General features: G+C 47.9%; 11 protein-coding genes across 11 annotated transcripts in view; 4 read left to right on the top strand and 7 right to left on the bottom strand.

Annotated features, from left to right (window-relative positions):
* The window catches only part of CNBF0920 (hypothetical protein), a gene marked incomplete at both ends in the record, with an annotated part of 2,649 nt that extends 1,985 nt beyond the window's left edge, over positions 1 to 664 (bottom strand). The window contains 4 exons of the mRNA XM_769834.1: positions 1 to 9; positions 59 to 356; positions 408 to 549; positions 597 to 664. The exon at positions 1 to 9 is cut by the window's left edge and continues 969 nt beyond it. Of these exons, the coding sequence (XP_774927.1) occupies positions 1 to 9; positions 59 to 356; positions 408 to 549; positions 597 to 664 (517 nt within the window). The remainder of the gene's footprint in view (positions 10 to 58; positions 357 to 407; positions 550 to 596) is intronic.
* A 214-nt stretch (positions 665 to 878) lies between these two features.
* CNBF0910 (hypothetical protein) lies at positions 879 to 2,474 on the top strand (the record flags this gene model as incomplete). The annotated part of the gene is made up of 5 exons (XM_769833.1): positions 879 to 897; positions 944 to 1,023; positions 1,071 to 1,423; positions 1,470 to 2,231; positions 2,288 to 2,474. 5 exons carry the CDS (start codon positions 879 to 881, stop codon positions 2,472 to 2,474), a joined length of 1,401 nt encoding a protein of 466 aa, XP_774926.1.
* A 106-nt stretch (positions 2,475 to 2,580) lies between these two features.
* Positions 2,581 to 4,250, bottom strand: CNBF0900 (hypothetical protein; the record flags this gene model as incomplete). Its single annotated transcript, XM_769832.1, has 4 exons — positions 2,581 to 2,676; positions 2,734 to 3,551; positions 3,723 to 4,172; positions 4,214 to 4,250. The coding sequence occupies 4 exons, from the start codon at positions 4,248 to 4,250 to the stop codon at positions 2,581 to 2,583; spliced, it is 1,401 nt and encodes a 466-aa protein (XP_774925.1).
* Positions 4,251 to 5,043: 793 nt separating this feature from the next.
* CNBF0890 (hypothetical protein) lies at positions 5,044 to 6,156 on the bottom strand (the record flags this gene model as incomplete). The annotated part of the gene is made up of 4 exons (XM_769831.1): positions 5,044 to 5,150; positions 5,209 to 5,334; positions 5,391 to 5,874; positions 5,926 to 6,156. 4 exons carry the CDS (start codon positions 6,154 to 6,156, stop codon positions 5,044 to 5,046), a joined length of 948 nt encoding a protein of 315 aa, XP_774924.1.
* Positions 6,157 to 8,164: 2,008 nt separating this feature from the next.
* CNBF0880 (hypothetical protein) lies at positions 8,165 to 8,665 on the bottom strand (the record flags this gene model as incomplete). Its single annotated transcript, XM_769830.1, has 4 exons — positions 8,165 to 8,285; positions 8,352 to 8,408; positions 8,462 to 8,532; positions 8,582 to 8,665. The coding sequence occupies 4 exons, from the start codon at positions 8,663 to 8,665 to the stop codon at positions 8,165 to 8,167; spliced, it is 333 nt and encodes a 110-aa protein (XP_774923.1).
* Positions 8,666 to 9,022: 357 nt separating this feature from the next.
* CNBF0870 (hypothetical protein) lies at positions 9,023 to 10,462 on the top strand (the record flags this gene model as incomplete). The annotated part of the gene is made up of 6 exons (XM_769829.1): positions 9,023 to 9,244; positions 9,297 to 9,363; positions 9,431 to 9,667; positions 9,718 to 9,827; positions 9,880 to 10,022; positions 10,075 to 10,462. The coding sequence occupies 6 exons, from the start codon at positions 9,023 to 9,025 to the stop codon at positions 10,460 to 10,462; spliced, it is 1,167 nt and encodes a 388-aa protein (XP_774922.1).
* Positions 10,463 to 12,579: 2,117 nt separating this feature from the next.
* Positions 12,580 to 15,278, bottom strand: CNBF0860 (hypothetical protein; the record flags this gene model as incomplete). The annotated part of the gene is made up of 13 exons (XM_769828.1): positions 12,580 to 12,963; positions 13,016 to 13,147; positions 13,204 to 13,486; positions 13,538 to 13,585; positions 13,631 to 13,779; positions 13,834 to 14,247; positions 14,293 to 14,394; positions 14,443 to 14,562; positions 14,616 to 14,717; positions 14,768 to 14,910; positions 14,970 to 15,051; positions 15,103 to 15,161; positions 15,236 to 15,278. 13 exons carry the CDS (start codon positions 15,276 to 15,278, stop codon positions 12,580 to 12,582), a joined length of 2,061 nt encoding a protein of 686 aa, XP_774921.1.
* A 299-nt stretch (positions 15,279 to 15,577) lies between these two features.
* Positions 15,578 to 17,578, top strand: CNBF0850 (hypothetical protein; the record flags this gene model as incomplete). Its single annotated transcript, XM_769827.1, has 7 exons — positions 15,578 to 15,691; positions 15,746 to 15,857; positions 15,911 to 16,014; positions 16,060 to 16,431; positions 16,480 to 17,004; positions 17,051 to 17,339; positions 17,394 to 17,578. 7 exons carry the CDS (start codon positions 15,578 to 15,580, stop codon positions 17,576 to 17,578), a joined length of 1,701 nt encoding a protein of 566 aa, XP_774920.1.
* Positions 17,579 to 18,260: 682 nt separating this feature from the next.
* On the bottom strand, positions 18,261 to 18,996 carry CNBF0840 (hypothetical protein; the record flags this gene model as incomplete). The annotated part of the gene is made up of 2 exons (XM_769826.1): positions 18,261 to 18,836; positions 18,889 to 18,996. 2 exons carry the CDS (start codon positions 18,994 to 18,996, stop codon positions 18,261 to 18,263), a joined length of 684 nt encoding a protein of 227 aa, XP_774919.1.
* Positions 18,997 to 20,136: 1,140 nt separating this feature from the next.
* Positions 20,137 to 23,203, top strand: CNBF0830 (hypothetical protein; the record flags this gene model as incomplete). The annotated part of the gene is made up of 14 exons (XM_769825.1): positions 20,137 to 20,412; positions 20,465 to 20,507; positions 20,563 to 20,583; positions 20,649 to 20,808; positions 20,869 to 21,022; positions 21,080 to 21,175; positions 21,233 to 21,241; positions 21,318 to 21,397; positions 21,446 to 21,903; positions 21,953 to 21,990; positions 22,041 to 22,346; positions 22,401 to 22,521; positions 22,570 to 22,949; positions 23,000 to 23,203. 14 exons carry the CDS (start codon positions 20,137 to 20,139, stop codon positions 23,201 to 23,203), a joined length of 2,346 nt encoding a protein of 781 aa, XP_774918.1.
* Positions 23,204 to 23,341: 138 nt separating this feature from the next.
* Positions 23,342 to 25,000, bottom strand: part of CNBF0820 (hypothetical protein) — a gene marked incomplete at both ends in the record, with an annotated part of 2,006 nt that continues 347 nt past the window's right edge. The window contains 3 exons of the mRNA XM_769824.1: positions 23,342 to 24,577; positions 24,628 to 24,927; positions 24,981 to 25,000. The exon at positions 24,981 to 25,000 is cut by the window's right edge and continues 119 nt beyond it. Of these exons, the coding sequence (XP_774917.1) occupies positions 23,342 to 24,577; positions 24,628 to 24,927; positions 24,981 to 25,000 (1,556 nt within the window). The remainder of the gene's footprint in view (positions 24,578 to 24,627; positions 24,928 to 24,980) is intronic.

Genomic DNA, 25,000 nt, shown 5'->3' with positions numbered 1-25,000 from the left:
CCAATTGAACTAAAACACATTAGTTCTGTCCAACCATGTTGACATACAGGAAACTCACCATCCATTTCATCGGCAACTCGCTTAGCAACACTCATAGCAGCGACCCGTCGAGGTTGGGTACAGGCGACCATCTTGCCCCTTAACATCGGCAGATCGGAATAACAGACGAATTGAGGAATCTGGGTAGTCTTTCCGGAACCGGTCTGACCTTCCATGACTACAATCTGGTTCTCGTTGAACACTGTAAGGAACTCCTGCATCTTCTGGTAGACGGGTAGACCTTTTCGCTGCTCCAAAATCCTTTTGTAGGTGTTGGACCAAGGAGCGAGGTTCTTGAATGGGTTTACATCGCCATCCTATGACACATCAGCTACTGACCCTTCGAAGTGATACCCAACTGGACTAACCATGATCTTCTTGGCCTGGTCAACGGTGACTTTTCTAGGAACCATTCCGTTTAAGGGGTGTTCATTCCGGTCGATAGAGCCAGTCACACCGTTGGCGCCGTTGGTCATTCCACCGTATGAAGGACCTTCATTCCTGTGGGCGCTGTTCTCGACATCAGCTCGTTCTTCAAACACAGATAAAATACGCACAGGTAGGGGTTGTTTTCGGAAGCTGCAGTAGAGTCCATCTTTGACCTTTTAGCAGGGGGCTCAGACATGGTTATACGTCAAAGAAGTATATGATTCGTTTGCGGAAAGAGCAGATGCTGGCGGCAACAAAAGGAGAGTTATTGAAAATTAAAAATATTCCAATTTAATAAAAAAAAAGTTCCGTTGAACGCTGAGGTCATCGTCCACCGGCGAAGCAAGCATCCCATACAGTGAGGATACGATTTCAACTCCATTTTCAATTTGCATCTTTACTTGCGCACAATGGCCCCGTCATCCCAAGGTGCGTACAAAGGGGTAGGGATGATCTGACTCTAATTGAACTATAGATATCTCCCAGTTCACTGCCATTACGCAGGCGTCGGAGGATGAAGCCGTCCACTGGCTCGAGTCCAGTGGCAGTCTCGAGGTGCGTAACATTTATGGTCTCGCGGAACAGACTGACCGAGGTCACAGGCCGCAGTGCAGGACTACTTGACTGCCCAGGATGCTGCTGGTACCGCTGGAGCAGGGGACGATCTCCCTGGTAATGAAGCACCTAGTCTGGCTACTACTGGCGGAGCCTCTGGTGCTCGCACCCTTTCCGGTGCTCCGGTCCAAGATACTGTTCCCGCCGGATGGGGTCAACCTCAAAGATCTCAATTTGGACGTATTCAGCATAATGATAATGACCGAGGCGATGATGACAAAGACCCTGAAGAACTCTTCGCTGGTGGAGGCAAGAACAGTGGGTTAGCCGTCCAGAATCCTGATGATGCTCCGGGGTCTGGCAACTCTTTGGTGGATAAGATCCTGAAGGCTGCTAGTAGGTAGGTACGGTGTCTGTATTTACGGACAGCTGCTCAATAGTCATAGGAACGGCGCCCCCCCTCCTCGGTCAAATGAGCCTGCTGCGCCACCCGGCCGTTCGGCCTTCTTTGGCGGAGCAGGTAACACTCTCGGCTCTGACGAAACTCCTTCAACTTCCGTAGCCTCTGAGCAACCTTCTCAATCTCCCGGACCTTCAGTTCAGACCGGGGGGATGCCTGGAGGTTTTGGTGGTCTTGGGGCTATTCCCCCTGGATTGATGGAGCAACTCATGAATCAGATGAGTGGTCGATCTGGCGCACCTCCTTCTGCTCTGTCACCTGGACCTAGCAACATTGATCACATTGATCCTTCTCGAATCTCTACCGATGAGAACGGCGAGACTGTCGTTCACCGTAGCCTCACTTTCTGGCGAAACGGCTTCTCTATTGAAGACGGCCCTTTGCTCGCGTACGATGAGCCCCAGAACAGGCACCTTCTCCAAGCATTGGAAGAGGGCCGAGCTCCCTCAGCTGCATTCGGTGTGCCTTTCGATCAGAGAGTGAATGTGGAGGTTCATCAGAGGAGAAGAGAGGATTATGTAGCTCCGAAGAAAAAGATGAAGGCGTTTGTAGGTGGTGGTCAGAGATTGGGCGATGCTGTGCCGGAAGTGGCGAGCGGTAGCGCTAGTCCCATGCCTGGATCATTGCCTACCTCATCTTCCAACATTGGTGAAAACACTGGTAGAGGTACTTCGGGCGAAACCAAGTTTGAAGTGGATCCTTCCAAACCCACGACAAACATACAGTTGCGTTTCGGTGATGGCTCTCGGTAAATGATCTTTGCAATTCGTAGTTGCAACGGTACTGATTTTAATGTGTGAATAGGCAAGTAGCCCGGGTCAACCTGGATCACACCATTGCCGACTTGCGTTCGTACGTCACTGCTGCTCGTTCCGACTCTCGACCTTTTGTTCTCCAAACCACTTTCCCTTCAAAGGAGCTTTCAGACATGAACGAGACGGTAGAAGGAGCCAAGTTGCAAAATGCCGTGGTTGTCCAACGTTTTGTTTAGTATGATATTCAGTACTTAGAAGAATGTAATACCTATGCACATGTATAAATAAATGGTCTAGAGTAATGATATACATCCGTAGTAGCAACAAAAAAAAGGATCGCTTTTATATCTCCTTCCAACCCCCGTCCCCCCCGGACAGAGTGGCACTGACCAATCCAAGACCGAAGACTGTAGCGTGCGCTGTCGCTGCCATTCCAAACTGTCCCTTTACCGTCAGCCTACCGCCTATTATTAACCATATGAAAGAAAGACTTGCGCCACGATACAATTGCCTAACACCGGCAAACCATCCACCTTCCTCTCCCTTTTCAATCCTCGTCCTCCTCACACCAGTTTCTTCTGTGACTATTCTCCACAGAGCCTCCACGATACCGACATAGTCCCTCTCTCGCACCTTGACAACAGTCTTCATCCTCTTTCCGCCTCCGGGCGCTCTGCTTTGAAGCTGAAGACGGCGTCTAACGGTCTCAATGGGGAGTAAGATGAGCAGATGAGCGAGACCCAAAGAAAGATCAGCAAGGGAATATGTTATAGGTGAGATATCTGGTGAAATTCCAAGATATCGCTCAAGCAGCAAAGGGGTAGAGAGCGCAAAGAGAGGGCGGAGGGTGTGTTCAAGAAGGGCGGGGAAAAGAATATTAGGGTGGAAATACATGTTGATAAAACCACCTTCTTCGTTGATCATGTCGCGAAAGATAGCAATGCTGCTTGGTGTGGAAGGGTGGGAGACGGGCATGACGATCAGTCTGGTCCTGATGATCTCCAAAGGAGAGAGTACCAAGTGGGTCAACAAGTGACTGGCAACTTGGATACCCAGCGGCAATGATGGGTTGGGGAATGCCGTTAATGGGGTATCGAGTGACAGTGGGGGGTATGGAGTGAGGATTTGGAGGAAAGAATGGACAGAGGGTTGCAGAAGAGTGGAGAGGAAGGAGTGAAGGGTGGAGACGAGTTGGGATTTCCACAATGCTGGAAGACCCTCGGAAGGAGTGTAACGGATACGACGGATCATGCCCCAAACACCGTTACCCCTCGAAACGTCTGGATCATCCTTGAGGAGCCATGTTGGGTGCACTATAAATACATTAGCGGAAGCTCTCAATTTTCAAACCACGTTTGCGCTAGACGACGAGAAGAAAGCACCGTAAACTTCGCGCCAACATGATTGGTCCTTACAAGCAAACCGGATGGTTTCACAAGCTTTGGATCTCTCTTGACCTTCTGTAAACGTGTAGCGAAACTCACAATCTGGAAAATAGCCCGTCGCATCAGTTTCGAGAACTTGCTCTGTCGCAGGAACGATTGGCTCTGATGACTGTGCCAGTCTGTCCGTGAAATACATGTCAGCCTCCTCCGGGTTGCTCAATTCATCTTCTTCCTTGAACTTCTCCTTGAAGTTTTCCCCTTCAACCTTGACACCCTGACCGGCTACTTCGAGCGACTCAAACCTTCTTCTTGGCCTATACTCGATCTGTAAGAGCGTCTTGCCCACTTCAAACGGCATTCCCATCGCCGTAGTCAAATACTCTGACAAGAACAAGTTGAATGGTCGGCCCATTAGTGGAAGGACGAGAGCTTCCTCTAGCTGAGAGTCATCGGCGTTGAAGGGAGTAGGGAGGTGGGTGGGAGGGGAAGAAGTGGGAGGCGGAGGGGAGACTGTGGGTGGGAGAAACACCCATTCTTCAGCTGGAGGGGCTGTAACCAGGTTAACATAATCCCGTACAGGGAGAACTCACTGTAAAGGCCTCTGACGGAGTCTGGACGGGAAGACATGGCTGAGGTTACAGAACAATAGAGAAGGAATTGAGGAATATCAACGTCAACAACAACAAAACGTAAGGCGATCTGATGTCGAAGCTGGAAGACGCGAGGGGATTCGGCAGGCGATAATTAACTATTATTATAGTCATAATTAAGCACGACGGGCCACTCCGCGTCCTCCATTTCCCACCACCAGTAACGAATGGCGGAAAGGAGTGCCAAAAAGGGCAACAATTATTATAACACTTGTTTTTAATAATGGCTCGCAGAGTGGCGTCGGCGTTTGGTCTGCTACTAGAAATGTATACCTGTCATGCACATAGATAGGGACAGATGGGTATTACGCTTGCAGGGGGAGAACAGAGAGGACACGTATGACAACGAGAAAATGTTCGATGCCCCTTTCTCTTGAAACGAAGATCTACTACTAGTCCTTGTTCAAAACGCTCAGCAGCGCCGATGACTCAAGGCAACAATTGCAGGGAACCCGTTCGAGTTCAATTACTATGTGAAATAGGAGAGAAGACAAGGAGTGGAGGATCAGTACGAAGTGGCGATGGCAAGGAGACAATGCAAAGGTCCATTCTTCATTCAATCATCTACGTCTGTATGTGTCTTCTTTCACGAAACCTACAACCGAGCCCCACCTTAAAAAGCTCGAACTACTCATATGTAGCAATTTTGAATACAAAGAAATTAGGGTGAAATAATGGATGAAACGAAGAGATTAATAAAGTAAAAAAGAAACAAAATCCCGTGACTCTACGATAACCCGACAAGAAAAGGCCTTCTACCCGTTCTCCATCTACCATTGGACCTCAGCGGGGAAGAACTTGGAGATTATGCTTTGGTAGTAAGGCTTGAGCTCCTCCTTCTTGGGGGGGTCGTCAGACTTGGAGTAGAGGTCGTAGGCTAAGTAATAAATTAGTGTCAAAAAGTTCTCCAAGACAATGAAGCAAGGGCGACTCACGGTTGAATGCCTTGACAGCCTTGAGCTGCGAGTGGTCCTTCTCGTTCATGAGGTGCTGGTAGGCACCTTCTCGGTGCCAAGGGTAGAAAGAGTGATATCGGATCATAGCAAGAGCTTCTTGGGGAACTGCGATGCGGTAGTTAGTGGCTGGCCAAAATGACCATCAATTGTGTAGGACTCACGAGTAGATTGGTTCTTGCAGATCTCGTACATGTACTCATCGTGACCCCAGCTAAGCAAAACGTTGTCCAAACCACAGTTTGGCTCGTAGACACCGTACTTGGTGTTCAACTTGGGGTTGTTGTAATCGGGGTTAGCCTTGAAGGTGTCGGGGTAGATAATCTTGTCGGAGAACTGGCAGCCCACGACGAAAGTGTCGCCGACAACATCCCACTGACCGTCGGCACCGAAGAAGCAGAGAAGCTTGCCGAGATCGTGGATTAAACCGGTGAGTTGCATCCACTCGGGCTTGCCGTCTCGTCGAATAGCCTCAGCTGTCTGAAGAAGGTGCTCAATCTGTCCAACAGAGGTGTCCGGGTCGGACTCGTCAACGAGGTTGTCGAGGAGCTCCATTGCTTCCCAGATGGACATGCGAGCACGGACAGTGTTGCGGAATTCTTGTCGGATCTTGACATTGTACTCGTAGGTCTGCTTCAAGTGTTGCTCCTGAATATACTGTCAGCTACAGATTGTGAAAAGGGGTAACAGATGACTTACAGCGTAGAAGTTCTTGACACGGTCACAAGCTTCCTCGTACTGCCTGAAAGCAGCCTTGTCCTTCTCCTGGTCAAACTTGCTTGCGAGGTCGTAGTCGATCTCAGCTTGAGTCTTCTCCACAGCGTCCTTCTGCTTGAGCTTCAAGACGTTGACCTCGTCAATCTCGTCAGAAACCTTGTCGAGCTTGACGGCTTCGCCCTTGATGTGGTTGTTGATTTCGGGAGCGTGCATTTTGGATGTGGATATGTTATGCTGTGGGAAATGAAATGATGAAAGGAACACAAGTGAATTCGTTGTGGGAGTACAACTGTTCCCATGGCACGGGCTTATATATATACCGTTGACGTCTCCTTGGTCGGTCCGGCATGACCAAGTAGAATTTTCAGTCCATGACGGGGAAGAAATGGAAAAGAAGCACATACCAGCACCGGCCTCCGATTCGGACACTGATAAATTACCCAAACCCTGAATCACACAGCGGGGTGACGCGCGGAAGATTTGCGTCATGCCGATTCCAGTCGCCAGCTGCAAATTTGCGTGTTCTCCGAGTTCAAGAGTCGGAAGAGAAGCTGAGCACCATCTGCCGCTCGATAGCCACCTTCTTGCTGACTCTACAGAATTCCACATGCATGTTGCACCCTCAGATATGGTCAACGGCTGCAAGTGGTCACTGTTTGTAGAGAGAACGCAGAATAATCCACCCATCGGCGGTCTGCTGCACTTCGGGGGTGAAAAAAATGCGGGGGCCCATGAAATAATCTTGTTCCGATCGGAGGGTCGGTAAACAGCTGAGCGAAAAGATCGACAAACATCCTGCCCGCGCACGCAGCCCGGTGCCCAGTGACGAATCGCATTGCCTCTGTTTCACTTATGCACTTTGTTCGGTTCTGAGCTCTGGTCTTTTCTTTTTTCCATTCATTCACTATGCCCAATTCACTTGGAATAACGTTTTTTGTCCTTTGTTGTAAAAAAGTCATCGCCGATTTGGAGAACGGACGCTGTTCATCTTCTGTTCATCTGTCCATATTAATTTAATTAGATTATTAGCATTTTAGCTTGTCCTCATAACTGACTTGCTATCAGCACATTCTGGTTTGCTTGATATTCGTCATGTTGTCATCATTTTCCGACACGGGAAATGGAAGGATGGGGAGTTCGGCGAGGTGGCAAAGGTGCTGAAAGCGACAAACAACAACGTCGGGGGTCAATTATTAGACCCCGCTACGGGAGCCGCAATAATACGTGAAATTAAGAGTAAAAATGACGTGTACGACTTGTTATCTCCGTTCCGCACGGTGTTTTTGGAGTATTTAACTACGCCATCAGCATGGATGAATACCATTGAGTTTCCCAATACTCCTCGGATTCGCGGTGCATAACAGAGTTGTCTCAAGCTGCGGAAGAGGACTGTGCTTTTGTACACGACGTACTATAATTAATAAAGCTCGATCGGGTTGTTTTCCTCCCGTCTCGTCTCCCACACGAATATATCTGTAAGCGTGTTCATATCATCGCGGTGTCTAAATTCCTGAAACGCCGCAGCTGCTTAAGCTCGAGGAACGATGACATAAATATAATATTGCAGCGACAGAACTTATTGACGGACATGACCACCTCCTTGATCGTGAACGTGGCGCCGGAAACGGACATCCGAAAGCGGCGTCTACTATATTTTTTACCGTGCATGACAGAAGGGGAACCATGATGCTTCCAATCTTGAAAAAAAGACAGTTCACAGGCCACTGATGTCTTCAATTTGGAACTTACGGCCAAGAGATGCTGAAGTATAGCCGACGACCGACGAAAGTCGGAATTCGAAGAAGGTATGATGACCGACCGACGGACGCAGCGACGGAGGCCACGACGGAAAAGAAGGAACACCTGCCGGCCGCCGCCGGCGATCCGCAACAATCTTCTTGAGCTGATGATTGAGTGTTGTTCAAGATATACAACGATTGCTACAGTTACATAAACGGGTTACAAAAATAAAAAAAAAGATATTACAAAATTTGGCTCCGCTGATTACAATCTGAAAGCAACACACCTCACAAGACAAACAAGAAGGGATGAGAACCTCAGTCGCCTAACGAAAGACCAGCTAGATCGTCGATGGGGCAAGTACAACATATACACAGAGCTTATTAGGGCGGACTTGTCACCACTTGTTCTCTTTGATAATCCTTGCGGCCTCTAAGATGTATCGCCCTGATAGTGATCAAGTTAGTCGCCTTCTTAATTTCTATGGAAGGGCGCCACCTTCTTTGTATCGCTGGTCACCATTTGGCGCCTTGATGTACATCCATCCCAGCGATTCCTTGCATGAAGCACAAAGAAGGTCGGCGACAGTGTGCGTCCCAGTTCTGCGAGATGGATCAGTCGTTCCCTGGGAACAGAAAGTTAACCCCTATGGGGAAACTTTTGCTCACAGAAGCTTTCGTTCTTCAATTTTCCCCAGTGAAGTATTGATCGTCGAGTTCATCAGGCTTTTTTATCTTTTATCAGTATGCAACAGGTGAATAACTCGTTATGAGCTCACTACGCTCGACCCGATCGCCCATTAAAGGCTTTCGAAACTAGCTCATCTTGAAGAGCCTTCTTTGGCATTAGCTTTGTTTTTGTGGACCTCATACAGACAAAGTCAAGCAAAAGGGCTCACGACCACCTTCGAACATGAATGGCACGCAAAAACGGGCTTATCATCTGGGAGGTAGTGAAGATCGAGAGACGCAGTAGTTGACATGGCTGATGTAGGTGACGAGGAAACGTGTTTGTTCTTCCCAGTGCTGCTGGAAGTTGCACTGCTGGGAGAACTGGCAGAATTAGAGGACTGCCGGCGACTAAACACTCCTGCAGTCACGTCGAACATGATATGCAGGCCAGTCTGTCTGCAGCGAATCAGAGAAGGATGAGTTGCAGGGTGTAAAGCGGGCCCGGTACTGGTCCGAATTTTTGGCGGTGTAAATTAATTCCGTCGGGTATTAGGTAATTAGCGGCTGCCTTCCCCCAAATCCCAAATCCAAGCGGCTCCCCCCAAATCGAGTAAATAGTACATTCAAGTCCTCTATTTCTCCTCCGCATCTCCACATCGATAGCTCCAATGTCTTTTGCACGCTCGCTCCGCCCAGTCCTCAGAAGCACGGCTCCCACAGCTTCCCGTGGCCATGCTGTCGCGGTCGACGCCCCTTTCCTCCCTCCTTCGCCCTCAGTTCAGCAGTCAGAGAAGCGAAGGTATGTCGATGGCGACGTTAGGCATGACTGGCGAAGGAGCGAGATCCAGAAGGTCTTTGATGCTCCATTGATGGAGATCATCTACCGAGCGGTAGGTAACTACATCTTAGAGATGATGAGCTCAAAGCTAATCTTTTGGTAAGGCTACTGTGCACAGGCTGCACCAGGACGCCTCTAGGATCCAGCTTTGTACTCTTATGAATATCAAAAGTGCGTTCCGGCGTTTAATCGCGGTCCATAGTTCGATACTGATATCCAATGGCCTCCGTCCCAATAGCCGGTGGATGCACTGAAAACTGCAAATACTGCTCCCAATCATCCTCCTACAAGACACCCACAAAAGCTTCCCGGCTCGTCAGCATTGAGCCTGTGCTTGAAGCTGCTCGTCAAGCCAAGGCCAACGGCTCCACTAGATTCTGCATGGGTGCTGCTTGGAGAGACTTGGCCGGTAGAAAGAGTGGATTCGAAAAGATCTTGGAAATGGTTAAAGAGGTCAGGGGTATGGGAATGGAGGGTAAGTTCTGACGGAAGTGAAAGAGAACTGCGCAACTGACGGAATAATAGTCTGCACGACTTTGGGTATGCTCTCTCCTGAGCAAGCTATCCGGCTCAAGGAAGCTGGTCTCAGCGCCTATAACCACAACCTTGACACTTCTCGAGAATTCTATCCCGAGGCGCGTATCGGTATTCCTATACTATCTTTACGTGACTAACATCTTTTCTCAGGTTGTCACCTCACGATCATACGATGATCGATTGAGCACCATTGCTGCCGTGCGAGAAGCTGGTATCTCAGTCTGTTCTGGTGGCATCCTCGGTTTGGGAGAGCGGGATGAGGATCGTGTCGGATTGATCCACGAGGTTTCCAGGTGTGTAAAATTAACGTCGAGCACAGAAACACGGCTGACCGCTTCTATGCAGGATGCCCGAGCACCCTGAGTCTTTCCCCGTCAACACACTTGTCCCTATCCCTGGTACTCCCCTCGAAGGCAACGAGCCTGTCAAGGTCCACACCGTCCTCCGAACCATCGCTACTGCCCGTATCGTTCTTCCCAAGACCATCATTCGTCTCGCCGCTGGCCGACACGAATTCAGCGAGACCGAACAAGCCATGGCCTTCATGGCCGGTGCCAATGCCATCTTCACTGGCGAGAAGATGCTCACCACCCCTTGCTCCGGATGGGATGAGGACAAGGCTATGTTGGACAGGTGGGGTCTCAGGGGCCAGAGAAGCTTTGAGGACAAGGAGAGTTTGGAAGTGCCTTTGAAGGCTGATCAGGTGGAGACTGGCGCGAGCGCTGTGATTTAGAGCAGTTGATTCATTCATAAAAACCCTTTTTTTACTCTTTCTTCACTCAAACATAGGGAGGATACGTGTGCAAGGACTATTGTATGATGGTGATTAGGAGATGTTATACCTGTAAGCTATGACTGAAGAACCATACTGACCTGCAAAGCAATCATTCGAACTCAAACAAAATGTGTTACGCTGAAAACTTAGGATCTCACGAACTCGTTTTGAAAGAAACAACTTCCTTTCAATAATCCACGCCTTTCCCGGAGACCACTGCTCATTCGCCCTCAGTATACTGTTCCTCCTTTCAATGGCACCCAGTCAGATTTTAGAACTTCCAAAGGCGGTGTTTCAAGACCATCCGCCGTTTTCACCGGATGCAATGCAAGAAGTCGAGATTCGGCAACCACGAAGGTGCCATTTTCCGGGGTGGGATAGAGCACTGAAACTCACATGCGAGTTACGTATATATGCTTGAAAATTATTTTACTCTCGCCACTGGTCTTCAGCTTCGCATACGATGATTTACGCCTGATATTGCCCAAGCTGTCCTCCAGAAATCGTCCTTGACACAAGGTATCCCCACCCCTCACCTTGACGGCAGCTCAACAGGCTCTAATCGCTCCCGCAATGTTTCGCCAACTCCGCCGAGCATTTTCGCATCACCGTGAAGATAGTTGGCAACTTCCTGCAGGGTGGGAAATAGACCCTAGCCGCTCGAATACCCACTTGTCATCCACTAACGCGTCGCGGTACCGCCTGTCCTTTGATGATAGAGCTTCTGCAGAGATAGAGTCTGTTGCATCGGTATTCGGCAACGCTTGCACATTTACAGATCCTTATTTCGACAGGATTGGAGATGATGGGAGAGCGTACCTACAGGATCTTAGTATACTCTATGTGGCAGATAGCAGTGCAGGCGAGTTCAGGTCGGCTGTGCAAAATTTAGTGCGAAGGCAACTGGAGGCGCAATGGTGGATTTTGAGAAGGAATGTAGACGAAGAGCGAAGTGATGCGGGGATGAGTAGGTATGGGTCGGTAATGGAGAGCGATGTGGGAGAAGAGCAAACGGTTGAATCGATGGGAGATACGCTGCCTAGCCAGATATGGCAAAGTACTTTCTCACATGACGGGCCGTTGTCTGAAACTAGTAGCGGGATGACGGACGAGCCACCCCCTCCATATCGTTCTCAAGAACTCTCTGAAGACTTGCGACGAAGTTCACCAATCTATCCTCAACTACAGTCGCAGTTTGAGAACGAGAGTTACCAAAGATGGGGCTCGACACCAACGTACCATTCTTTCGGCTATCCTTTACCTATACACACCCCTCATCATTTGTCTATCCAGCCAGCACAGCCGCTTTCACCGGCAGCATTGTACGAGTCATCGTATCACTCTTCTTTGACTGACTCTACTCGCTCTCACTCCTTTGTAGGTGGACATCCTGGCACGAGGCATTCTGAAGCCTTGGCTGCACCTTCATCATCTCTTATCTCTCATCCAGAAGAAGGAGCTACGGGTCATGGGCTGGCATCGAACCTTATCGATCCCTAATACTCGGATTTCTCTATCTGCAGATTCTTACGGAAACAGCTTTGTTAGTCTACGTGACTCAAACACCGACAGTATCAAAGTCTTTAATCCATTTACCCGTCAGCCCATCAATGACTCCTCACTCATCATCTTCGGACCTCTCCGTTTCCTCAACAAACTCAGTTTTATTATCGTCGCCGTTGACTGACAGCCCCCGTCAGTCGACACACTTGATACAGCCATCATTCGGTTAGTCATCCATATTATCTGTAGGGATGGCCTTAGCCAAACTTGCAGCAGCTGATTGGAGCAAAGCTATTGATTTGACGTCAGACGATGAGAGTGATTACAGTGTCGAAGGTGATACGGGGTAGCCAAAATAATTGATGGGTCTGAATCGACATAACATACCATTGTGTCATCCGAAATGAATTGTATGATCTCTGTAATATGTAGCGATCATCCATAGTCAAGTTTTGCAGGTTCGATAATACTTAGCGAAGCATAAATTACGATAACTTGCAATGCTATACATTTATGCATCCTCGATACTTGTACCAAAAAAAATAGAACAATGGTAACCGGATCATGCTCTATCATGTTCTTAACCCAGCAAATTTGGCCATCCAGCCCCATATACCCTTGAAGCTATATCCCTGCCACTTCATCCACACAGCCACGATCGCGCTAATCGTTGTCGCTGCCAAACCCCAACGGGCAACCACCCGTATCCTCTGGGCAGGTGACATTTGCGATCTCGGCCCGCGAGGAAGGGATGATGTGGGATCAAGGGCGACACGAGTAATGGCTACCCAGAGATTGTGTAGAGGTCCTAATCGGGAAGACACGGCCATGGGTGCCTGGAGGCCCAGACGGCGGCAGTAGACATCGGGTTGGACTTCGTGCCGTTGCTGAGCTAAATCGAGATCGGATTTGGTAGCCACAAATATGGAAGGGATATGATCTAAAGAATACTGTTGCTATCCCGAGGTGAGCATCGCAAAATTCAATATTGAAGTCGGTTAAACTCACTCGAAGATTGGAAATGTAGGAGAAGGAGTTTGTATCACTTGAATCGTGAACGTAAATAATGATATCTGCCATATCCAATCGTTTACTATTTCGTAATATTTCACTCTCATACTTTGACCCAAATTCTTGCAACTAAAAGATCATTATCAGCTCTCAAAACCTCTCTGTACGAAAAATGCGTCACTTACGACCAAGTACTTCTCCACGCCCTCCATTTCAACAGAATTCACGACACTCAATACCTTCGTTGTTGGCTCATACCCCCCCAAACCATCCTCACCACCTTTGAACGGTCTGTTTACAAACGAGCGTAACAAGCTAGTCTTACCGGAGCCAGTAGCACCCAAAACATAGCACAAAAAGACATTGCGGGTGACTTTGCGTTGGCGCCGGTCCTGTTTACGTGGACGAGTGACATGGAGGGCTGTGGGAGTAGGAAGATCGGTGGCGGGAGAGGAAGAGTATCCGAGGCTAAATAGAGTCAGTTGACATCCCAACAGTCAAAACCGCATAGCTACTCACTAGGCGAGGTAGTTAAGCGTCGTACGGTGGTTGAGAAGCGTTGTCATACTACAAATGGTCAAATGGGCCAGTTCTCACATTTTTGACACTTACCTCCATTGCGCTAACCATCCCTGGAGCGTGACTCTACCCATATCGTCCGTAATGGTCGTGTCAGGAAAGCCTTGTGAAAGCCATGGATTCCCAGGAGATGTTGAGAAAAGGTCGTCAAGCTCATTCTGAGAAAGAGCTCCATCTTGATCCTAAATTTTGACCTCAGCTGGGATCTTTCATACTACCAATTTTTTTAGATTTACCTTGTCATATGCCTCAAAGATGTCCGTCAAGAACTGGTTACCCAATGGACTCAATTCTACCGAGCAATCGGACGGCACATCGAACTTTGGGGCCAAAAAGTCCTCTCTCAAATCCAGACTCTCCCCATAACCAAACTTCCTTAGAACTGTCCATGTAGTCTCCATTCTTCCTTGCTGAATGAACATTGTATGCAGGTACAAGAAACCGAGCTCCGTTATGCCCTCTTGAGGAGGAGAAGGCGGGACGACATTGTTGTTGAAATAATGTAATTGGCCATATGAAGAATCACGAGATAGAGGGGTGTTGGGAGAGGAGGAGGGAAGGGGTTGGACTGCGTAAGGATCATAAGATCGGACAATTTCGAGAATGCCATCAAGTTCTTGGGATTGAAGAGGTGTAGAGAAACATTTTTGCTACGCAACTATCAGCTGCTGAATATGGAATTAAGAGTCACTTACTTGGAATTGGTTCAGCTCGTGAGCATTGAGAAGACCGTCCTTGTCTACATCAGAAATGGTGAATATTCGCTTTAACGCTTCCAGGCATTTGGGTTTCAAGGTCTAAAAAATTAGCTCAGCCAATCACGGCAAAGAAATATGGTAATTTACATGTTCTCGGGAATCATAAAGGGGGGCAGTGGGGTGTAAAACAGCCTTCTGAGCGAAATAAAAGACTTCCGAAACGTTGAGAGGCAGTAAAGCGGAACACTCCACAACTGTCTCCACTTCCTATAATACGAGAGAAGTTAGCTCTAACTCCTCGCAAGCAAAATGCGGCGCACTTTGAATTCGCGCATGATCGGCGCACTTTCATCCTCTAACCCTTGGTTGGTGACCCTTCCACCACGTAAGTCGATCTTGTTGCCAACAAGAATGACAGGGACCTGGGATATTCATCAGCCTGCGTCACCTAGCAATCAACTGGGCAACGTACATTGATACCCTCTCTTCTGAACAACGGCAACCAATACTCTGCTACCCGATCGAAGGAGCTTGGATCGGCAATAGAATAGACCAAGCAAATGACATGGGCTCGGGATATAGAGCTGAGAAGGTGTGGCCTCGACCTTGGGTTCGCTATGATGGTTCTCCAATTAGCTGCTGTGTTTCAAGGAGTTCAATGGAAAGAAGCATACAAGAGGTATCGACGATAGAGGTTGTAAAGTTCTCCGGTGTTATTTCTGGTGGAATGGTCACTTCTGGGACAACATGTGGTACCTGTAGCAAGTCAGTTTTGTGCAAACACTGCGGAAAGGCCGGCGAACGGACATTTGTGACGAATGCTTCTTTGATGAGCGAAGTGATGATAGATGACTTTCCGACGCCATCTACACAGAAGGGTATTGTCAGCATACTCTATTCCGAGCTGTCTATCTAACCTGTCGTAAAAGCAGTTACTGACCATCTCCAACCAGCACAATGCGAACCAAGTCACGTCGGGGCATTCCGGGCGACAATGCTGATCAGAAGTGTTAAGCGATGTTGCGAGGTGCTTTTTGTATCGATCAGGGGTATCTGCTGAGGAGAACTTGATACCGGGACGTAGCTTATGTCCTTTTTTGGGTCTGTGGTAGAATGGTTTTGAAAAGTATGACAATTGAACAATCGTATAGGCAGCCGGGCAGTCGACGAGTCTTTGAACTCTGTATGCCGTTCCAGAAATTTGCTTCCGTTCACGAAATCGCATTTCCGATCATGATATTCGCGTTTTTCTATTAATGCTATACAAAAACATTTACACCAAATGGACCCAAACGCAGAAGACAGGCCCAAGTCGGTCCAAGTAGCTGAGGTTGACATTGAGTCTCCGGAAAAACCTCAACCTGAGCGTGCTCCAAGGACCGATTTTGGTAGAACAGTTCGTTATTTCCCTTTTGTCGAGGCGTATAGAGATGCTCATGAAATTGTACAGGAGAATCCCATAGTGCCACCGCCCATACAAGCACCTCTGGCCAGCTCAATCTTTAGACAGGCTCTTGGTACCGAAAGGCCACCTCCAATCGGTCCAGCACTTGCTACAGAGCGTGAGTTACGCAAGGGTACACATCGGCTCGTCCATTCGACTAACATGCTGCAGCTATCACGGAGGATCCGGAGAAGGTTCGACAATGGCAAGAGGAGGAGTTCCAGCGTAGGCTTAGGGGAGAGTATGAACAGGCTCAAAGACGCGTCGGTGAAGTTGTGAGTGTCTGGAATATAGGGTTACATTAAGCTAACGACCTGCAGGTAACGAGCAACATGGAACGACCTCTTCGCTTGACGTCTATTCGCCTTGCTCCTCCTCCACCTACTACTCGGTCTTCTTTCACTTCAGCCTTGCTCTCACCCTTCTTATCAAAACCTCACCCTAACGTTCCTTCTTGGCTTCACCCGGCCCCTCCTCCCCCAACTACCCTCCATCAGATTCTCTTGACAACGCGAGCATTGGTGCAGCATGTAGACAAATTCGGCGTGTATGACATGGATCACTCTGGTGTGCGACTTGAGCCTAGGAGAGGTGGGGACCCGGATGAGGTTGAATTGGTGCTTGCTTTGAGAGAAAAGGGAAGACTGTTCTTGAAGGCTGGCACTGAGATCGGTGGTGGGGAAGGCGGAGGCGTAAGTCTTAATACCTTACATTCAAACTCCATGCTGAGTCCTCGATAGAATGTCACCGCAAGAATACGAAATGTCTTTGGTGGCGCCGAGACCTTGGAAGGAACAGCGTCTTTAGGTACCAAGACTAAGTCAGCCTACCAGGTCTCCCTTTCCACTCCTCTTTTCGCTTCTCCTCTTCTTTCCTTCGCCCTCTCTGCTTTCTCTCTTGACAGAGACAATTCAGCTTTCGCCTCTCATCGCGAACGTGCCCAAGGCGGAAGGGCTAAATTAAGCGCAATCACCCCATGGGGTACCCATGATCTCCAGTACGAGCTCGTAGACCGCGAGATTGATCGATTGACTCGCAATGCGTCTGTCTCCATCCGCGAGCTCGCTGTTCCATCCACCAAATCGTCCATCTCTCATACTTGGACTTCTGATACTCGAGATGACCCATGGATGGGTACTTCCGGTCGTCTTCTTAAAATGACACATGAGTATGCCGGCTTGCCCGGTTCCTCCAAGTTTGCTCACTTCTTCAAGTCCATCACACAATCACAACTCTCTCGGGAGCTTTTACCTGGTTCCGGTATCGTAAGTGGGTTCATTTCGCTCGAAACCTAAGCCTAACGTCTTGTAGCACTACTCGATCGCTTCTCTGACCACCCTTCTCTACCCCCTTTTCCCTCATTCGCCTACCTCTCCTTCCACAACTTATCTCCCCGATCGTACCTTCCTTGGTGGACCCAACTCCATCCGAGGCTGGAAGGTTGGAGGTGTTGGCCGTCGAGATGGCCCAGACTCTCTTGGAGGCGATATGAGTTGGGCCTTGGGTCTGTCAGTGTTCGCGCCTATACCGAAGAAAGAGCACTGGCCACTGAAGCTTCATGCATTCTTAAACGGTGGCAAGGTCGTCGCATATGATACTTGTACGTCCTCTCTTGTCCCTTTTTTTCTTTCCGTATTGCTGATCCGTATTGCAGCGAGGGGCTTTGCGGAAAATATTGCGAAGATGTACTCTACACCCAACCTTAGTGTTGGCCTTGGTCTGGTCTACCGTCTTGAGCCGCTGAGGGTTGAGCTCAATTTTGCAATGCCATTGATAGGCAGGAAGGGAGAGAGGATGGCTAGAGGCTTTGGTGTAGGCGTTGGGATTGAGTTCTTGTGATAACGGCGTTGGGCCTGTTGGGCGTTAGATGGCAAGACTAAAAATGCTTCTCTCAGAGAAACTCATTAGAGGACAATCAAAATAATGGGTAATAGTAGCTAAAATAAGGGTACATGCATTGACCCTATATTTTCTTCTACTGTAAGATCTTCTCATCCTTGGATATGTTCCTCATTCATTTTCGCTGGCCCTTGGCCGGATTTATTTACTCTCACGCAGCTTCCCGGCAAGTGAGCCCCTCATCACCTGTAGCTTTGTTTAGGTAACAAATTGAATTGGGTCGTAAGTATCTGTTTACTAGCGAAGGACGACGGAATCGTCGTCTCTGCGCAAAGCGCGGCCACTTCCTACGTAAATCGATTTTGGCCTCTCATCCGCGACTCCAAGTGAGGACTCCTCTTGTACTTCACCACTGAACCAGCGAAGAGAGGAATGTAACTTCGAATACCATAATATAATTCAGTCGAAGATCGAAAAAGCAATGGGACTTAAAATGGCGAGTGAGAGATTTGGTTGGCAAGGGCTTGATGAGTAAGGGTTTTTCGGATTCTTGTCTAAGGGATCGCTGTGTTCATAGACAGATGAATGACATGTAACTCTCAACATAGTTAATAATAATAGACATGAATATCTATATACAGTTATAAACAAACTGTTAACAATGTATCTTTCATCCATGCCATCATTCAATCATGCCCGAAACTGCAAACCAGTTGTCTATGTGTTGCTGAATGGCCAAGGTTGGTTCTTTGAGATACTTGTATCCCCACGAAGACCTTTCAATATTGTGACCCGGCACAAACAGTATCAATGGCTTCTTTTGTCTTTTGCCTTTGAATAGGTTTTGGCCAATTTGTTCTACCAGAGTATAGCCGTAATCGTCTATAAACGACATTATGTCCTTGTTACTACACATGTCACATGTGAGCACTAATTCCAAATGATCCAGACCTCTGAACTCTTGGCCCGGCTCATGGAGGTATATTTCGTAGGGTTCAAATCCGCTTGGGCCTTTACGGAAAAGAGGAGCGGTAATGGATAGATAGCGAAGGTTCGGTAGCTTATCCCATGGAATCCTTTCGTTGAGGATGACAGAGTATGTGGAGGAGACATTGCTTGGAATGCAGGCAAAAAATAATATTTCAATGGCGGTGCCAGCGTTAAGAATGAGTTCCCGGGCATTGTACAGTTGATCCAAGTTGGTGATACCAGTAAAAATTCGCCCAGGAATCAAATTGGTGTTTGGGGCATATTGGTCCTTCGACCCTAATCAGTTTTACACAGCGACATGTACAGAACCAAACACGGACCTTAATGAATTTTTCATAGCGATAAGAGGCCTCACCTATGCTATCATCGATTGACTTGTAAAGCCGAGTTTGAACAGTCTTCTTTTCTTCTGCAGCATTGTGCGTCATTATGACGCGTGATTTGATTAGTCAAAGATGTTAATTAGGAAGTTGGGTTGGTAAGAGTGTACCACTCAGTCAGGTTTGTATATCGGTTAATCGCTCGAGTTTGACGTTGTCCGTCGCGGTTGGTGGTTGAAACGGATATAATAGCAAGTCGTTGGGTGATACAGAGGCTGAGGGCTCAGAGGAAAAGAGCTGGGTAATGGGTGGAGGAGCTGGCAGAAAAGAACGACGCAGGGTGGCGATATGAAATAAGTAGGTATCTGGGAAGGGAAGAAGAACGTTTTCCTAGAGAAGATTGAGGTATATATATCTTTCACAACTCACTGTTGGTTAATTAAACAGCGACCTACTTCCCCGCCAAGTATTAATTATAGATCATTCCATGCCTCAATGCGATCCAAAGGTCACTAGTAGTCGCTGGACTATTTCATATTCAGCCTTCCTTTGAGCCTCGGACTAGCTCTGATGTCTCATTTGACACGGTTAGTGAGCCTCGAAAGAAGGCACAACATAGATAATCTGGCCAATCTCACTATCAACAACAAGAGCCTACGCTGGTTTCCATATTAGATATTGGGTAGGATGGGCGGCGTTCAGTATCATTGCGGAAATGAAACATCTTCAATGATCTGTTAATCTACGGCCATCAAAAAATAAGAAAAAGGACACCATAGATATGATTGAGGGACGGAGTCAGGAAGTCAAAGACGGAGATCGAGATCATTTGTGCACGGCGATTTGCTTCGTTTTTAAGTATGGTTGATCTCGAGATAATAAATTAATAAAAAGTATATAAAACGTATAATTAATTAAATTATGAAAAAAATCGTGTGCGCCAACGGCGATTCGAACGCCGGTCGACTCCTTGGAAGGGAGCCATCCTAACCACTAGACGATTAGCGCCTTGTACAGTAGAATTACCAGAGTAATTATGTCTGAACCCTAACTTAACTTCCCCTTATGTGAACTAAATGACATTATCCCAAAGTTGATTCGCTGGTTTTATTTGTCCTATACTTCTTACTACTCTCAATGTCCGTACGCGCGCGCGTTCGGTCGGTGCGTGATATAAAGGGATGAGCATAGAGAACTGCATCCCATTTCTACGTTTTCCATTCTTAAATGATTCATCAACAGCCAGTAATGAGAACAATCCCATTGTTATGCTTCAACGACGTTTACAGAGTCAACCAAAAGTACAACCCTCAACCCGGAGCTCCCGAAGACAACTCACCGGACAGGACAATCACCGTCTCCCAGTTCGCAGAGTTGCTTTTGAGCGAAAGAAGCAAATGGGCCGATAGACAGAGTGAAGATCAAGATGATCAAGAAGGTCCGAGCAAAGAAGGATTGGTGCTTTTCGCTGGTGATGTTTTCAATCCCAGCGTCGAAAGTTCGGTGACCAGAGGATCACATATGGTAAGTTATAACTTGAAAATCCGCCAAGAAGTGCTGCTGAGTTTATCTACAGGTACCAATCATGAATGCTCTGAAGGTGGACTATGCATGTGTAGGTGAGTATCACTCGCTATAACATCAAGTGATTAACTGCTGATGCTCGGTAACCAGGAAATCATGACTTCGACTTTGGTAAGCAAGCGGCAATAGAATTGGCCTGCAAGTCTATCGACTGGCACTAATTGAGCTTCGTGCAGGCTTTCCCCATCTTACAAAACTTGTAGAATCTACCAGCTTCCCGTGGTTACTCTCGAACATCGTTGACACCAACACGGGTCGTCAACCGGAACCTCTCAAACGATTCATCGTTACGGAGCGATGCGGAGTGAAGATTGGCCTCATTGGTTTAGTTGAGAAGTAAGTTGGAGTCGGAACTGCAAGTGACTTCCGTCACTGATATGGATTCAACATCTACAGGGATTGGATAGCCACAATTCCTTCCTGGCCTCATAATTTCAGATATCGTTCGATGAAAGATACAGCCCTGGAGTTGTCTCGAGAACTTCGTGATCCCAACGGTGAACACCAGGTGGACATTATTATTGCTTTAACACATTGTCGAGTACCAAATGTAAGCTATACCGCCTTTCCTTCGTTACGATCAGCGGAGTTAGCTGACCCGATCTAGGACATTCGGTTGGCTATTGAACTTGGAGCAGTGGCAGACAAACCCGGAGTCGAGAATGAACATGGTATAGATCTCATTGTTGGAGGTCACGACCACGTAAGCAGCTTGCCAAAACATTGATATCGCAGAGCTGATTTTCAAATCTTTTGACAGATATATTATGTATGTTGCGCAGAGTTTTCTTTTGGTCTTTTTTTGTTTTTTTTTTCAGAAAAAGTGTATCTCTAACCTTTCGTAGATCGGTAAAGGTGCAACATCTTGGGAAGGTTATGCTGGACGAAAGGATGTGCCCGGAACTACGGAAGACCATGGTGTTCGGTAAGTGTGATTTAGTTTAATGTGATCTCTGATTTACATTTCATGTAGACTCATCAAATCCGGTACCGATTTCCGTGATCTCACCTCTGCCAACCTCACCGTCACTCCTACCCCCTTAGGTTCTATTCGTCGCCAACTCATTACATCTTTGACAGGAAAGCACCTCTATGTACTCCCTTCTTCACCTTCATCACCACCGTTTGAAGAGCTTGTCAAATCCTTGTTGTCTTCCGTATCTGAAGCCCTCACCAAACCGGTATGCTTTACTCTCACCCCATTCGATGCCCGATCAGAAGTAGTCAGAACGCAGGAAAGCGGACTAGGCAATTGGATCGCGGATGTACTGATGCATGCGTACGCCGAGAGCATTGTACAGGCGAAAGGCAAAGAAGGAGGTCTCGGAGAAGAGTTTGAAGGAGATGCTGATGCAGCCATTCTCTGTGGGGGTACATTGAGAGGCGATTCGCAATATGGGCCTGGAAAGATCTCTTTGGGTGATATTTTAGGTGAGCTTCCTGAAACCATGCCGGCCTGTATGTTGAGGACCTTATTCAGAAATCCTTCCTTTCGAGGACCCCGTTGTCTGCATCGAGGTACGTCAGGTGCTATGTATGGTCACCAACTAGCCGTTAACATTTTCTAGCTTGACGGCAAAGGCATATGGAATGCTTTAGAATCTGCTCTTTCGAAATGGCCGGCTCAGGAAGGCCGTTTTCCCATTGTCTCTGGTCTCGCCGTCAAATGGGACCACACGAGGCCTCCTGGACAGCGAATTTTATCTATACACCAGATTGCGCAACCGAAGAAAGACGACGATGACTGGGAAGACCCTGCGGACATGGTAGATTTCAAGGAACAAGAAGATGGGACAACAGTGGTGGTTAAACAGAAAAAGTTGCAGTTGGGCGAGGAAGTGAAGAATGAGGAAGGCGGAAGGATGTACAAGGTCGTGAGTGTAGCTTCTTTTTGATGAGGCCTGAATCATCACTGATACATGTCGCAGATCACTAGAGATTACATGGCTCAAGGATATGACGGATTCGAAGCATTGAAGAATAGAAATTTTATTGTAGACGATGAGAATGGACAGATTATGTCCAGTATATTGAGAAGCTTCCTTCTCGGTAAGTCTAAAGTTATCAGCCGTGACCGTAGTCTGACATTACAAAAAGGATCCTCTTATATCTTCCGTCACAAGCAGCTTGAAGAAGCTGCCCACTCCCACCTTTCTCGTCGAACCTCGCAAGTGCTACTTCGTGCCCGTGCTGAACACACATCTCAGTCTCAATCATCTCCTTCGGCATCACTCTCTTCTTCACCGAAGAGGAATCTTCTGGTTACTCAATTCAAATCATCTCAGGACCGCATGACTTCGCCCAACCACCTCACATCTGCTTCTTTGCCCTCTAATGCCTTGTCGCCAAACTCCGAGATATCTGAATCTTCCGCTTGGGGTAGACTAAGAAGGCACGTCGTACAACATGACTGGGGAACAATTAGGAACGCTTTGCATGTTGCAAAGCATGAACATATGAGCGGATTAGACGTGCTGGTGAGTAGATTCCTCCCGCATGCGGTAAGGCAGTCGCCGATACTTCATAGGCCGGTCAAGCTATGCGTCAAGCCCGAAATCACATGCCTGGAGCTTGGTCACCAGTTCAAACCCCTCCAACACAGGAAATGCCTGAATACGATGGCATCGTACTTCCTAAAGACGAGGATGGTGAGACTAATCTAGCGGATCTGGCCATCGTAAGCCCTTTAGTGGATGGAAGGATGAGAGATATTTCGGCCGATAAGCGGTAGCTAGTCAATTTGGACGGAAGGGAAAGGTAAATCTATCTGTACTTTACAAGTTCGAAATACATATACATATTATATATATAATATATATATATATATATCATTGCAGGTTGTACATATGATATCCGTATATCTATCAGCTCATCCTTTGTTGCCACTCTTCTCCCCTTGTTTCTCTTTATTCATTTTGTTCATCAAGAGCTGGTAATCTCGGTTTGCCTTTTGCTTCTCATTCATGTCCTTGCCCTTACTAGACTTAAAGTCACCCTCATCACCCTCCTGCGCAGGCAATCCTTGCTGGGCTCGCCATTTGGCCTTCTTTGCCTTCTTTTCCGCCTCTTTAGACGCAGCATCTTGAGCAGCCAAGAAGGTTTTGAGAGATGGGATAGCAGAAGAAGCGAGAGGTTGTAGGCGGGTGCCTGCAGCAGTGCCCTCGTCTGAAGATGGAGATGGAGAACGGGAAGGAGATAGAGGGGGATAAGAATAGTTGAGGATGGGAGAGAGTGAACGCGTGCGAGACCGCTCTCGAACAGGGGCAGGTGGCGATCTGGAGATAGATCGACTCTTTGGGGAAGGAGAAGGTGGATGTCGGTGGCGAGGGGGAGATCGAGATCGAGAAGCATACCTTCGCCTGGGGGAAGATGACCTATCGTAGGCTGTTCTGCGACGCTTGTAATCCTCTTTGTAGACGGGACTACGAGAACGAGAGTAAGGAGAACGCCGACGTTGGCGGTATGGGGAAGGAGAGCGCCGCCGATATGGTGAAACGGAGCGTCTACGGTCGTACCGGTCGTATGAAGGTGACCGGGTATACCGTCGACCGGAATATTCCCTTGATCTTGATCTTGACCTTGAAAGATACCTGTACTCCCTCGATCTTGACCTCGTCCTTTTTCCAGGCGAATGTCTCCTACCAGGGGATCTCGGTCCTAATCCCTTTCCATAACCATGGTTTCTTGACAAAGACCGGTCCCGAGAATACGGTCCATCTCTAGAGAATGATCGACTGCGACTCCTTCCTCTCGAAACCATCCCTTCCCTGTGGCTTTCTTTGGTGTCAACGCTCATTGCCTCATCTTCATCGTCTGAATCGGACTCGGGCCCAGCAGCTGCTCTAAGATCATATTCGCCAACATCACCAAAAATGTCTTCATCCTCATCTGATTCGGGAGGTGGAGGAGGAGCTGACTTCGTCACTGGTTGAGTTTCTTCGACAGGTTTTGTTGTTCCTGTATCCTTGGGCATGTCAATGTCCTGAGACGCAGCGGGAGCAGGGGCATCAATGTTTTCGACTTTGGCCTTCTTCTTCTTTTTCTTCTTCTTTTTCTCGTCTACAGCAGCTTTTGCTTCAGCCTTCTTTTGGGCAATGGATTTGAACTAAGTAACCGTCAGACTAGTAACGCTAATGAGCCACTCATCAGACTTACCCCTCTTCCAAGAGTCTCCTGCTTGGCCTTCTCTTCCTCAACAACGTCTTCTTTCGCGCCAGCGTTCTTTTTGCCTTTCAATCCTCTCCCAAGCTCCTCGAGTTCCTCGTCCATATCCTCTGCTTCTTCTCTCGCCAACTCCGCTTTCCTGGCTGCGAGTAAAGCATAGTCCAAGCCCTTTACCAGTACTGAGTGCTCAGCATCGCCGCCAAGATAGGCCCGTTGCTTTTCAATCGCTTCCAGCTCTTCGGCGGTGGCATTAGCTTTACGAGCTTCAAAGTCCTCAAGCAGCTTTTCCACCTATCAATCTTAGTTAGCAACTCATCTGACTAACCATATTTATAGACACATACCGATTTGAACTCATCGTCGG

Source organism: Cryptococcus neoformans, chromosome 6, assembly GCF_000149385.1.
Source record: "Cryptococcus neoformans var. neoformans B-3501A chromosome 6, whole genome shotgun sequence".
In the NCBI taxonomy this organism is placed as follows: Eukaryota; Fungi; Basidiomycota; class Tremellomycetes; order Tremellales; family Cryptococcaceae; genus Cryptococcus; species Cryptococcus deneoformans.
This window is presented reverse-complemented; position numbering and strand designations above follow the sequence as displayed.